This window comes from Phoca vitulina, unplaced genomic scaffold (assembly GCF_004348235.1).
Source record: "Phoca vitulina isolate PV1807 unplaced genomic scaffold, GSC_HSeal_1.0 scaffold46, whole genome shotgun sequence".
Lineage (NCBI taxonomy): Eukaryota > Metazoa > Chordata > Mammalia > Carnivora > Phocidae > Phoca > Phoca vitulina.
In genome coordinates this window covers 9,880,176-9,894,885 of record NW_022589749.1, presented here as the reverse complement: position 1 = coordinate 9,894,885, position 14,710 = coordinate 9,880,176, and the positions used below count along the sequence as shown (strand labels likewise).

At 41.1% G+C, this 14,710-nt stretch overlaps 1 protein-coding gene across 3 annotated transcripts in view; it reads right to left on the bottom strand.

Moving 5' to 3' along the window:
• CCDC62 (coiled-coil domain containing 62) overlaps positions 1–14,710 on the bottom strand; it is a 38,695-nt gene that overhangs the window by 17,130 nt on the left and 6,855 nt on the right. The window contains exons 4-9 of one of the 3 annotated variants that reach the window (XM_032431406.1): positions 14,151–14,252; positions 11,795–11,966; positions 8,837–8,938; positions 4,213–4,301; positions 3,756–3,871; positions 1,259–1,987 (exon numbers count right to left, since the gene is read on the bottom strand). In XM_032431406.1, coding sequence (XP_032287297.1) covers positions 1,259–1,987; positions 3,756–3,871; positions 4,213–4,301; positions 8,837–8,938; positions 11,795–11,966; positions 14,151–14,252 — 1,310 coding nt within the window. The remainder of the gene's footprint in view (positions 1–1,258; positions 1,988–3,755; positions 3,872–4,212; positions 4,302–8,836; positions 8,939–11,794; positions 11,967–14,150; positions 14,253–14,710) is intronic. The other 2 variants (XM_032431408.1, XM_032431407.1) reach the window with 2 other exon arrangements.

Sequence of the window (14,710 nt, the reverse complement as noted above, 5' to 3'; positions counted from 1 at the left end):
GCGGGGCTCGATCCCAGGACCCTGGGACCATGACCTGAGCCGAAGGCAGACGCTTAACGACTGAGCCACCCAGGCGCCCCGATACTTGCAATTGTTTAAAGAAAATCTTTAATATGAATAGATAACATTTAGTGGGACAACCATTTTTTTTAAAGTTTACAACTGACAGAATAACTATCTGTATGATTTTTAAATGACTCAGGCTTCTCAAAGGGCCAAAGAAAAATCCAAATAATGAAAATACCAGAAAGAAATTTTTATCGTAAGTCCTAGGAAAGTCAGTGTGATGATTAAAATAAGGCTCTCAATATAGCAACTTTGTCCTTTCTGTAATTTAAGATCCAAGGGCTAGCTTTTATTTAAAAATAGCAAACATTATTATAGCGCCCCTCAACCACAAGAGTTAGCAATTCTAACAATAAGATGAGACTGAATAATGCAGCATATGCTAATAACTAATCCATTTTCTTCTCTTAAAAAAACTATTAACTTTTACCAGCTTGTTACGTAAAAAAATTTTTTTTCTTGCATGATTTTAAAAAATAAGAAAGTTTGGGGGGGCGCCTGGGTGGCTCAATCGGTTAGGCATCTGCCTTCGGCTCAGGTCACGATCCCAGGGCTCTGGGATCAAGCCCCACATCCGGCTCCATGCTCAGCAGGGAGCCTGCTTCTCCCTCTCCCATTCCCCCTGCTTGTGCTGTCAGATAAATAAATAAAATCTTAAAAAAAAAAAAAAAAAAAAAGGAAAGAAAGTTTGGGAAATGTAAAGTAAACAGAAAGGCAGAAGCAGTTGGATATGTAAATATGCCATTGGGGTGGGGGCGGGGTGGGGAGGTGGCCAGCAAAATTCTTATCAGGGGTCTAGGGAGTGTGATCTCTGCATAGACAGCTTATCAATTCACACTGGATCCAGGGGTGAGGAATGCCCCGGAGCAGCATTCTACTCTGTAAAGTGACCCCACTGTTAGTTTTTTTAAAAAAACATATTTGCCCAACTCATGACAACTGGCTTTGTTTTCAAACAAAACCTTTGCCTCAGAAGCCGTCCTAGGTACAAACTCCTCACTGGAATCTAATACGGTCCCCGCACAATCGAAAACTCAACAGCCTACATGCTGATGAAGAGAGTACTGGGTCTGCCTCAGACACGACTTGTGTTCGCAAACACTGCTCTCCACGGAGCAGCAAGCACGCGGCGGCCACTGCAGCCCCTTCCATTTCCCAGCATCGGCGTCGCCCCGTACGAAATGTTACTAACCTCGTGGCAGAGTTGTATTTCCTTCCACTGGCACTTTCTGAACAAGTACACACAGATTTATGGCGAACAATTCTTTGCACTTTAGAAGGCTTGAAAATGCTCATCCACTCCATGTCAGACATGTGGCCTGGTGCTTCAATGATGAAGTTACTCGGGTGGCAGCACTTGGATTCATACATGTCACTCTCCCCAAGACAGGTTTCATTTTTATGGCAACAGCAGACTCCAGACCTTTCTATGTCATCCTGACTTTCAACATCCAGCTTTTCTGGTTGTCTGGAACCAGAACAGCTGGCCAGGCCCAGGTACACATTGACATCATGCCACTGTTTCTCATCAGATAACGAGGTGGATGTTTCAGAGAGTTGTTTCTCTTCATTCTGAATCCCGATCCCATTACCTTTTGGTGACTTTGCATGGATCTTGCACAATGTACTTTTGTTTTCTGATTCGATCTGCATTTTTCCTCCCAGAGACCAAGACTTTTGCTTCTCCAGTACGTCTTTTGTAAACAGAGATGAGATAGCAATTACACCTTTTTCCCCAAATGAAGTATTACCCTGTCGTTTCTTCTCTTTGCACAGATCACAAGGGCTCCTGTCTGACCGATTTTGCTGAATCAACGTGGTCTCAAATTTTGGATCTTTAACCAATGACTTCTGATTTTTCTCCCTCTTAATATCGACTTTTGGGCGGTGATTCTCAAGGTCTGACAAACACATGTCTCTGCTGTGGTGGCATTACAAAAAACAGAAGTTATAAGATACACTTGATACGGTCACTCTAGATATTTCACCCAAACCTTGTTCGTTGAGCTAAACCCTATTAAGACCCATCTGTCTAAAATGAAAACATAAGGGAGAATGTGTATTCTTTCTTCAGAGCCTGATTTCAGCCCAACTTCAAGGAAGTCTCTCTGACCAGCAAGCCCACATGCTCACTTTCCCCTTCCCGTCCTCAACTCCCACCGTGCTTACTGCCAATACCGCAGTCCTCATTTTACTGTGTGTATCATCTACTTAATCAGGCAGCAAACTTCCTGTTATAACTATATTGTTCACTCACTCTCATGCACATATCCTGTCTTTCAATAGACTCCTAAGTTTCTTAATATGTAGAGGCATTTTCAATCCTCCTGGCACTTTAGGATAGCCTTTCACAAACATTAAGTGTTCTGTAAATACTTGTTGATTGATCTGTTATTTCCTCTTCCTAATTCTGTTAGTTTCACAGTAAACAGAGGTAAAGCCAGGACTGAAAGGGGACAGAGACTCAAAGAACAGAGACACAGGGGGAAGATACAGCATTCACGGCCATCCCAGTTATCTGCTGGATATTTATATGGCGACATACTGAAAGCTGGTCTAAAGTAAGAATGACAGGTGTGCATAAAATGAAAATATATACAAACATGATAAACCTTTTCATAAACTGTCTTCAGGTATTTGGACATGGAGAGTTCGGAGCCCTCAGAAAACTCAACCCCCACCTCCTGGAAGGACATAGGCCATTCCACACCCTTGAAGAACAGCCTCACTCATCTAGCCCAAGTGTCTCCCAGGGGCAACGAAGTACAGAGAAGGGAAAAGCCAATACGGTAGGGGGCTTTGGCCTGTGCGAGCACTCCGGGCCGGTGTGGTGTGTACCAGCGGCGGGAGCAGCCAGGGCACAAAGCAAGAGTGTAACACCCCCAGCAGAAGGCCTGGAAAGAAAAGCAAAGCCGGCACAGGAGTCACTCTGTGTGTAGCAAGAGCTGCTCCTTCCAACGGTTCCTGCAACTACTAACTGCCAGGCCAAGGAGCCGCACGGTCACACCTGCTGGCCGGGAACTTCCCTAATTCCTGTTCCCATTCATGACTCCTTGTCACACTTCTGCTTGGAAAAGTAGACTAAATTTAACTGTGGGACAGTTATATGCCTATTAAATTAAACTACACCTATTTATATTTTAACTTTACAAAACCAATTTAGTTCACACACTGATTATAGGTAAGAAAAGGTGTCTGCTTCTATTAACAAGGAAAACAGGAAAATCCAGCTAAAAGCAGAGATCACCCTCAGCTAGCTGAACAACTACTACAGTTATTTATACCATTCGTTCGTGTTTTTTTCTTTTAGGCAAGTACCATATCCTATGTATCTTTATTTCCCCATTCCCAGCCCAGTGAGTGCTAAACACTAAACTCTGAGTCCGCATGAAAGAGTAAATGACTCACCTCTGGTTTCTACTTGAGCTCAAAGTCTTATACACAACAGACACACAAATAAGGCTAATGAATTTCTTTTACCAAGTGGCTAAATCAGGATCAGGCCTAAAATTCTAAGATCAGGTCTCATTACAACCCAGGATTATAACAACAATTACTAGCTCGTATTTATTGACTCCCTACCATATAGGAAATGATAGTAGATACCGGCCCATAGTAGGTACTTCATAAATAGATTGAATGATAAAATAAAACACAACATCATACTAATAGCATCTTGCTAAGATTACCTGGACTCCAGAACCTTTGATTCCTCCATCTTTGAGTCATATATCTGTATTAATTCCTGAGAATTTTCCACATTAAAATTAAGAAACTGCAGATCACTCTGTTGTTTAACATAAATCTGCCGTAGATATTGATAAATCAATAAGATGTGACAACAAAACTATAATGAGCCAACATTCAAATGCTAAAACAGATCAGACAGTGATAGAGAGATATGCTAAATATGTTTGCTTTTATTTTTCCTATGTTAGCACTCAGATTTGTTAGTATAACTGGTTTCCAAACCTTTCATTACCATAAGCAAGACCCTATCAGCTATGCTAAATATGACATACCTTTAATGTAGTTAGGATTCCAAAAGCACCATAAACAAAAATCGACAGACACACACTTTTCCTAATTTGATGTTTGTTTATAAATGCTTCCCAAATAGTAAGAACAGTATAACTGGGGACATACCTGTCTCAGATTATGCAGTTCTGCATTTGTACGTTCTTGCTTTGACTTTGCAATATCAAGTAACTCATCTTTCCTTTTTTCTCTCTCTGCTATTTAAGAACAAATATTATTAAAATATTTTTCATCAGCCATATCAACACAAACTTTTTCATTTCCACAAATTTAGTGTTCCAGTAACTTGTTTTCCCCTTGTTCCTGAACTTAAAATTTGCAAAATGCATGGCTGGGAAGAGCTTTAATCTGTGATTCTGACTAGATCTTTCACCAAATCTGAAAATTTTCACAATATAATTAATGCTGAGTCAAAAAAGGATTCAGAATTGTATCAACTGTATGATCAAATCACACTGTATGTTTGTATACACAAACACACAGGAAAAGTCTGAGAGCAAATACACATAAGTATTTTAAAAAGTTTTTGGATGGGAGGATTAATGACAATTGTTTTCCTCTGTTTTTAAGGGGGGGGCATGATAAAATACATATTACTTTCTAAATTTTTTTCACATTACATGAGTAACTTATGAATGCATTTGCATTGTAAAAACCCAAACAACATATTACCTCTATCAACAGAAAAAAAAATTAACATTACAAGGTATAAAAAAATAAATCATGATTTTTACCAGTATGCAAGTCAGTCTGATACAATCTCACAATCAGGCCCTTCCTATATATTGTCACTGACCAAAGACCAAAGATATTTGTGTTTATGAAGTGCCCGCATAGCAGATAAACTTGCCCAGCATTCCTTTAAAGATTTTCTACTTCTTAGGTGCCTGGGTGGCTCAGCTGGTTAAGCAACTGCCTTCAGCTCAGGTCGTGATCCTGGAGTCCAAGGATCGAGTCCCACATCGGGCTCCCCGCTCAGTGGGGAGTCTGCTTCTCCCTCTGACCCTCCCCCCTCTCATGCTCTCTCTCTCTCTCAAATAAATAAATAAAATCTTTAAAAAAAAAAAAAAAAAAAGATTTTCTACTTCTTGAAAACTCTTCACCTGATAGGTAATTAAGATTCCGCATTCTCTTGAATACACATAGTTATACACTCAATTTTTCTCAGTGCAAAAAGACAGCAAAGAGATAATTTTTTTTTTTTTAATCTTCATTCTTTTACAAAGACCATCAACACTTTGCTGAAACACGGACACGCCACTAACTAGAGTTAGGGCACAAGAAAGCCATATTCTAAAAACAGTTTCAGAACTTGGTAAATGAGGGGCACCGGGGTGGCTCAGTTGTTAAGCGTCTGCCTTCGGCTCAGGTCATGATCCAGGGGTGCTGGGATCGAGCCCCGCGTCGGGCTCCCTGCTCGGCAGGAAGCCTGCTTCTCCCTCTCCCACTCCCCCACCCCCCTCTCGCTGTGTCTCTCTCTGTCAAATACATGAATAAAATCTTCAAAAAAAATAAAATAAAATAAAGTGCTGTACAAGGGCTAATATCAGAAAAAAACATTAACATTATTCTTTAGGAGAAATAAAGTGATTCACACAGAAGTGAGAAATCAACAATAAATGCTTAAGAAAAACATCTGTATCTTTATAAGAAGTTCATGCTAAATGTATAAAATAACCCTCTACATGAATCAATTTTAAGTAAATCTGATGCAATCTAAATGAAAATTTGTATCTATGGTTCTTTCATAAAACACTTTTTTTACATGTCATTTTTCTCATGGATGAAAAAGGATAAAAATTTTTATTATCACTTTACATATGGACATCGCATAAAACACTTAAGGACAAAGGCATGCACTTTGCTATAGACTGCAAGTCCACTAGACCGCTGTTCTGCAGTGTTTGTCTGTGGTCAGGGGACCAAGGAGAGGAAAGAGTGACAGGGGTCTGCGCACAGCACCCTCTCTCCTCCCCAACATGGTTCATGCTCAGCCCTTCAGATGCGGGTCTGTAGTTATCACCTCGCTTTCAAAGGTAATCCTTGTGCACAAAATCGAAAATGTGAAGACAAGCACAGTGGCCAGGTTTAAACTACTACATCTTTTCTATTCAATTTTGAATTTATTTCTTTGCATGAGTCAATACCATAATGAAAGCATATGAATGTAATGGATTTGCATTATTTATGCAGAATTGCATCTAGCTTATGAATTCGATCATAAGCACAAAGAAAAAAAAAATAAAAGGAATCACAGCTACTTTAACAGTAGAAGCAATGCCCACAAGGCATCTCTGACTCTTTCCTGATCTCACTTCCACCCCCCTCTCGTATTAACAGCACTGTGACATGCTGGGTGCAAATCCTAGTGTGTAGAGATACTTGTTTTGAATTCAGTATGGCCCCTAAACAAAAGCCAACTACTTTATTTGGAGTTCAAGGATAATTTGTTTATTTTTTAAAGATTTTATTTTTAAGTCATCTCTACACCCCACGTGGGGCTCTAACTCATGACCCCGAGATCAAGAATCATATACTCCACCCACAGAGCCAGGCAGGCACCCCTCAAGGGTAATTTTAAATATATCTGAATTTTGCCTTAATCTCTGACTTTAGAATAATCTATTATTGCATAGGAAGCAACTCTACTGGAAATATAAATGTTTTCCTAGATGAGATACTTTTCTACATGGCTGGGTTTAGCTGAGAGATCCAAGTGGAGTGGGTCCACCTATTTTCACAAAGTGGTCACAGAAAACAAAGAGGTATTGGACTCCGCTGATCACTGCCTGAGCAAGGAGCCTAAACAAGACAGCACAGGGGAAAGGGGCCTGGAAGTCTGCAGCTGCCACAGTCTGGCCAAGGCTCTGCCTTTTACAGCCTGGGAGAACTGAGGCAATCACTCGATCCCATAGGGCCTCATTTACAGGACCGTCAGGACCCCAGAAATGTGAACTGGTATCCTCACTTTATTTGCAAACTTCTTATAAGCAGTTATGTACAAACAAATGAAACATGTCTCTAAGCTTATGTGAAGAACTTCATCTTCAATGAGAGGGAAAAAGTTTTGAACTTAACATAAAAGTGTAATTTTAAGACATCTTCCAGCTTCAAATAAAATATGTACATTTTTAGCCAGAGCACCTGGCAGCATATTATGTTAAGCCTTTTAAAATTATTTTTAGGTTTAATTCACTTTTATAATTTAAACATACAAAAACTGTTTTGAGACAGTGGTATGAGTAGAAAAGGTGTTTAAGAAATAAGCTTAGGGGGCGCCTGGGTGGCTCAGTGTTCAACTCTTGGTTTCAGCTTGGGTCATTATCTCATGGGTTGTGGGACTGAGCCCCTCGTGGGGCTCCGATCCCAACAGGGAGTCTGCTTGAAGATTCTCTCCCTCTGCCCCTCCCCTGACTCGTGCGCTCACTCTCTCTCAAATAAATAAATCTTAAAAAAAAAAAAGAAATCAGCTTAGGAAATGATAAAATATTATTTCACAAAATGGATTTTTTTTTTTAAGATTTATTTGAGAGAAAGAGCGCGACCACAAAAAGGAGGAGCGACAGGCAGAGGGAGAAGCAGGCTCCCTGCAGAGCAGGGAACCTGATGCAGAGCTTGATCCCAGAACCCTGGGATCATGACCTGAGTTGAAGGCAGACGCTTAACCGACTGAGCCACCCAGGCGTCCCAAGCCTAAAAATAAATGGATTTTCTGTGGGCCTAGGAGTTTCTTAGCAACTAGCAGAGTTCCTGGCACACAAAAGATGATCCAAAGATTGTTTGTAAATCAACTGTAAAGCTTCAAATATACATATATATTTTTATATATATTTACATATGTATTTTTATTAATAGATTAACTTTCAGAGCAATCCTAGAAATAACAGAAATAGTGACCTCTAATGGTAGAAAACTGCATTTTCCCCATCCTTATCATATGACATGAAAATTAAGAATTCCATTTTATGTGAAAAAATGTTAATGCATTTTGCCCTTTAGCTTATAGAAATGTATTCTTCTCCTAGAAGAAAGGGAATTGAGGGTATATATAACTAGACCCCAAAAATGTCAATTTATTTAATTCTGTTTGGAACTTCACCTCCAAATCTATGATTTTCCTCATACTAAATACAAAGCCTAATAAAATTTGGCTGGCAGGGACAGAGATAAGATCTATACATCAGTGATCCTCAACCAGGAATGGAGAGGGAGAGGTCTGAACTAGTGGAAACTAGTGGGGTGTATAGGGGACGGTGTGGGAGAATGCAGCTGGGGAGATGGAATTTTTTATGTTTATCTGGAGGGGGGCCTAAGGCAAACTATTGATAAATTTGCTATTTTTAATTATGAAAAATTCATCCTTAACATTATCACTTCAGGTTCATGCTGATATAACAAAACACATGTGCATTTTTCCAACTGTAATCACAAGTGATCTATTTGCAAAACTGGAAAATTGTTGAATTCCTAATTTTTACCTAGTATTTGCAAAAGTATAAACATCCTTCCTTCTTCAATTGTATCTCCTCATTTTATAGAAGAGGAAACAGGGTTAACTGGGAGGCATGATGACAACTTTAATATTCCCTGCCTGGTCCCTCCTGGTCCAAGTGTATTTAAAAAGTTACTATTTTGAGAGAGGTATAATTCCTTTAATCTGTCATAGTTGTACCACAGAAAGTTTAGGCTACAAAGAACTATTCAATCACTTAAATTAATTATCTGTTTTTACCAGTAAAAACCAATTCATCATGCAGGCAACTTTTCTCTTGCTTGAGACGAATGATCTCTTCTCGTTGTTCATTATTTTCTGTTGTCTTTTCATTTAGATCCTCTTCACAAATAGAAGAAAACAAAAGTCCTTGAATAAATACTATTTGCTAGAAGAATATACACTGTGAGTACCTCTCATGCCCTCGGCACCCTTTCCAATTAATGTGAAGTCCCGTCGGAGCTGCAGCCAACATATATCTAAACCTCGCTGCATCCCTGGCAATGACCTTCTCAGGCTTCCCTATTCCTGACTGGTCTCTCTACTCAAACCATGCCTCTCCTGCTACAGCCTATTGCCCAGAGAGCAATAAGGGCATTTTTTTTTTTTTTTGAAGAAGTGGGGCTCAAACTCACAACCCCAAGATCAAGAGTCACATGCTCTTCTGACTCAGCCAGCCAGGCACACCAGGGCAATCTTTTAAAAGTAAAAAATCTGTGGGGTGCCTGGGTGGCTCAGTCGGTTAAGCGGCTGCCTTCGGCTCAGGTCAGGATCCCAGGGTCTTGGGATTGAGTCCCGCATCGGGCTCTTTGCTCAGTGGGGAGTCTGCTTCTCCCTCTGCCTGCTCCCCCTGCTTGTGCTCTCTCTCTCTCTGATAAATAAAATCTTAAAAAAAAAAAAAAAAAAAAAAAAACAGTAAAAGATCTGCTCATGTCACTCTTCTCCTAAAAGCCCTCCTAACTCCCTTAGGATGAAATCCAAATCACTACCCTAAGCCCTGAATGGCCTGGTTTGGCCTATCACTCTCCCCCTTCTTTTGTTCTGTTCCTTGAACATGTCCCAACCTCAAAACCCACCCAGGGCTTGTGCATTTGCTGTTCCTTCTGCCTGGAAGGCTCTGGGCCCAGATCTTCACATGGCTAGTTCTTCCCACCATCCAAGCTTCTGCTCAAATGTTCTCCTCAAAGTCACCTTCCCAGTCCACCCAAACTGAGTTGATTCCCCTGTCCATTACCTTGTTGTCCTTTAAAGAGATGACAGAGTCTGTCCCTGCTGTCAAGGGGTGTATAGTGTGATTACGGTTTTAGCTGAAGCTACAAACGTAGACAAAGCGCATGATTTGCCACAAGTCAGGGCATCATAAGATTTTAGAAGGCTGAGTCTTTTAAATTGACCACAATAAACTTTCACAATTTCAACAGCAACTCACTCACACAGGGTGTAGGAGTGTTGAAAATCCTGACTCCGTCCTGTTCATATCCGTGCAATGACCTCCCTCGTGCCTACGTGCCCCAGGCCCTTTGGAGGTTAATGTGTGCCCTGAATGGAATTCGGGAAGGCTTATTCTGATCTTCCCTCTAGTGCACAGATGGCACCACTTTAGATGACCACCCCTGGACCTCACCAGAAAGCCCCCTGTTCTATAAAAGCTGTGGATTAAGGTCTGGGTGAATTTGCGGAGAGTAGGTATGTAGCACCAAGATCGTGGTCTACCTGATCCCCCCATCAGTAAGTTACCCTGAATAAAACTCCATGTAAATGGTATGGAGTGACTTGCTTTGCTTTTCAGTCTCAAAGTGCCTTCTCAGTCTGGAGGGTACTCTACTGTCCCTCCTCCACCTTCTAACAATGAGGCACCCCACTATGGACAGAGGTGAGAGTAACTTCCACCAAAACATGGCTTTGTCATTCTAAGGTTGCTTGCTGCGCAGTGGGAGTCTGTCTGTGTCTAACACGATGACCACTGACCCTGCGCCAGGGAGGGGAAAGGCCAGAGAAAAGTGGGCCTACCTCCATGCCTTCTGTAGGCAAATGTAAGCTCTTACTCCACCACCTACCTCCACATTCACATAAATAGGGCTAACCTATTTGGTATACCTCGCCTCCCCTTCTTTATAAAACTTTAAGTAACATTACTTAGAAGGAAATGAATCATTGAGTTACTCTGAGAACAAAAATAGAAAAGGAGAACGCAAAAGGAATTTTCAAAAATAAAACATGCGCCGAAAAGCTACCCTGGCAGATTGTGTTGTTAGTGGCAATCCCTCATCCCCCCCTGCATTCCTCCCAGAGGGACAGATATTTCTCCACTGCCTGACTTTGGGCTCAGCCACATGATGCTTTAACCAACAGAGGGAGGGTGTGTTGGGTCCTTGCATGTTTCTGCTTCTTCTATTTTTCATCTATCTATCTATCTATCTATCTATTTTAAGTAAGCTCCACACACAACTTTGGGCTCCAACTCACGACCCTGAGATCAAGAGTTGCATGCTCTCCCGACTGAGCCAGTCAGGTGCCCCTGCTTCTTCTCTTACGTTTCTGCCTTCGGGGATGCCTGGGTGGCTCAGTCGTTAAGCATCTGCCTCGGCTCAGGTCATGATCCCAGAGTCCTGGGATCAAGCCCCACATCAGGCTCCCTGCTCAGCGAGGAGTCTGCTTCTCCCTCTCCCTCTGCCCCTTTGTCTACTTATGGGTGCTCTCTCTCTCAAATAAATAACTAAAATCTTTTTTAAAAATTAAAAAAAAAAAAAAAGTTTCTGCCTTCACCGTGGGGAAAAGTGCCCAGGCCAGCTTACTGGTGAGAAGTGAGATATGGGAAGCAGAATTGCCCCAGAGGAGAAGCTCAGCTGGGCCCAACCAGGATAAGTCAATCCCCGTTGGGCTGATACCTGAGCTTATCAGATGCTTCTGGGTGCATACCACCAAGATGTTGTTGCTGGTTGTTATGAAGCATAAATTAACAATAACCGCTACAGCAAAGGCAGTTTTTTAAAAAATATAACGCATTATACAGTTTCCTCCAAGTCTGTTATTTACCTTATAACATGAATACTGCAGCATAATTCTGTACAAATGAAATGAACATTTCATGGTAGGATCTAAGGCCAGCCACAGACCTCTTAATCACAAGATGAAGTGAACCCAAATGAAGAAGTATGTGCCCAAGGTGAAATGCTTGAATTGATGTCTCTTCCTTACCTTTCAGTTTATTGACTTCAATTTTAAGTGTCTTTAATTTCTGCTTGTAATCTTGCTTTTCTTTCACAATACAAGTCTCCACCATCTTCGCGTCACGCAAGGCATGCTCTAACAGTTTAAATTTTCCTGAGCAGTCTGCAATGTGATTGACGGCCTCGATAATATCTTTGTCCTAAGAACCAAATTTGAAGACTATTCTGTAAGATTTTTAAGTTTCAACTAATCAGGGGTGCCTGGGTGGCTCAGTCGTTAAGTGTCTGCCTTCGGCGCAGGTCATGATCCCAGAGTCCTGGGATCGAGCCCCGCATCGGGCTCCCTGCTCTTCGGGAAGCCTGCTTCTCCCTCTCCCACTCCCCCTGCTTGTGTTCCCTCTCTCGCTGTCTCTCCCTGTGTCAAATAAATAAATAAAATCTTTAAAAATATATATATATTAAGTAAAATTCCCTCCCTCCCCCACTCACATGGAATAACTATTATTATAATAGCTATAATATATAATAGTTATTAGTAGCAGGTTTTCCTCCTGCTTAAGGACAAGTGCTTCTGCTATAGCACCATATATGCATTCCTGAAGATGCTCATGGTCTGCACATCTCACACCAGGAAGATTTTATGGGAAAAATGGGGTTGGCAGATCAATGGAACTTCATGATTAGACTGGTAGCAAAAAACAACAGGCCCATTTAAGTATGCAAACAGTTCAGCAAAAGCCAGGGCCGACACACCAGTCAATCATTCTTTTCCAGCATCTTCATTAGCACTCACAGCCTCACCAGGAGTTTGCCACAACGGAAACCAGAGTAGTTGTTAAAGCCACTAAATTGGTCACTATTTGACTAAAGACAATTCTGTAGACTTTAATATTTTCTCTTCAATTTTAAGAAAGCTTGCCCGTGACCACTTTAAAACATTAAAATGCAGGGAGAAAGCACATATGAACTAGCATGAGGGTCCCATTATGCCTAAATCATTCCCTATTCACCAGCTGCCAAACACATGTTATAGCAGAAGAGACTGTCAGTCAATCACTATCATGACATGGTAGCGGCTCTAGCAACTGCTGGATCGCTAACAGTTTTTCTCTCCATTAAAAAAGAAAAACAAAGAACATTAACAAGCAATCTGATTATCAATGACTCTGTGAGAACTAACACTGGATACCTTGGAAGAAAACAAGTTAATCCAGACATGCTAAACCATGGAATGAGCCTCGGAGACAGAGACCAAAAGTGGAGTCCTGTCTCCTCTCTCAATGTCTTGGGGACATCATTTTAAACTTGTTTCCAACATTTCTAAAATGAGTCTTATTTTATTTATTTGAGAAAGAAAGTGCACGCATGCATGCGCAAGTAGGGGGAGGGGCAGAGGGATTCTTCAAGCAGACTCCCCACTTAGCCTGGAGCCTGATGTGGGGCTCGACCCCACGACCCATGAAATCATGACCTGAGCCAAAATCAAGAGTCAGACACTCAATTGACTGAGCCACCCAGGTGCCCCCCTTTTTTTTTTTTAAAGATTTTTTTTAATTTTTTTGGGGGCGCCTGGGTGGCTCAGTCGTTAAGCGTCTGCCTTTGGCTCAGGTCATGATCCCATGGTCCTGGGATTGAGCCCCGCATCCAGCTCCCTGCTCGGCTTGTGTTCCCTCTCTCGCTGTGTCTCTCTCTGTTAAATAAATAAATAAAATCTTTAACAAAAAAAAAAAAGGTGTTTTTTTTTTTTATTTTTAAGTAATCTCTACACTCAATGTGGGGCTGGAACCCAAACCCCAAGATCAAGAGTCACATGCTCCACTAAGCCAGCCAGGTGCCCCTAAAATGAGAATTTTACTTTTTTAAAAGATTTTATTTACTTATTTGATAGAGAAAGAAAGAAAGAGAAAGAGAGAGCACAAGCAGGGGGAGCAGCAGAGGGAGAGGGAGAAGCAGGCTCTCCGCTGAGCAGGGAGCCGGAGGCGGGGCCCAATCCCAGGACCCTGAGATCATGACCTGAGCCGAAGGCAGACACTTAACTGAGCCACCCAGGCGCCCCTATTTTCTTTTATTTTTTTAAAGATTCTATTTATTTGAGAGTGAAAGTGAGAAAGATCACAGAGGGAGAAGCGGGCTTGCCGCTGAGCAGACAGCCTGATGTGGGACCCGATCCTAAGACCCTGAGATCATGACTTGAGCCAAAGGTAGATGCCCAACCGATTGAGCCACCCAGGGGCCCCCCTAAAATGAGAATTTTAAAAGAGACAGCAACGTTGGTAGCTCTACCATCTCATTTGCAATGGGACTTAAGTAAGATAATGTATGTGACCATACTTTGTAAAGTACAAAGTGCCCTGGCAAATGAAGGTATTATTATTTTGAATTACCTTTAGCTTTATCATTGTAGTGAGAGCCTGTTCTCGAGCTTGTAATTGTCCTACCTGGGCAGAAAGTTCGACTAATGTGTTGCTGAGATTTTCATTTCTAGCCTACAAGGGAACAACACATAAAATACTAATTGAGTCATTTAAAAGTTTTCATTACTAGCATTAGCCGCAGTCTGTGCTCATTCTGTTTTGTTTTCTCTTTAACTTTTATTTAGTAACAAAGTAAGCCAAGTAAGCAGTCATCAAAAAAAAAAAAAAAAAAAAAATACAAATCTTTCTCTCCATTACCTCTAGCATCCTCTCAATGCTTATGTTTGCCCTCCTGAATCATATTGGTTATGCTTATAAATGTCTATTTCCCAATCTCTCTTATGTATAATTCTAGGTTGGCAAAAAGAAAATAAATGAATGAAAATTGGATTAGTAAGAGACTTCCTTTGCTGAAATAAAGTAGCATTAGTGAACTTCTATACGCATATATATGTGTGTGTGTGTATAATTTTTACTCTACATTGAAAGACCTTCACTTCATATTGGGGTATTCCCATTTATCAGGTTTT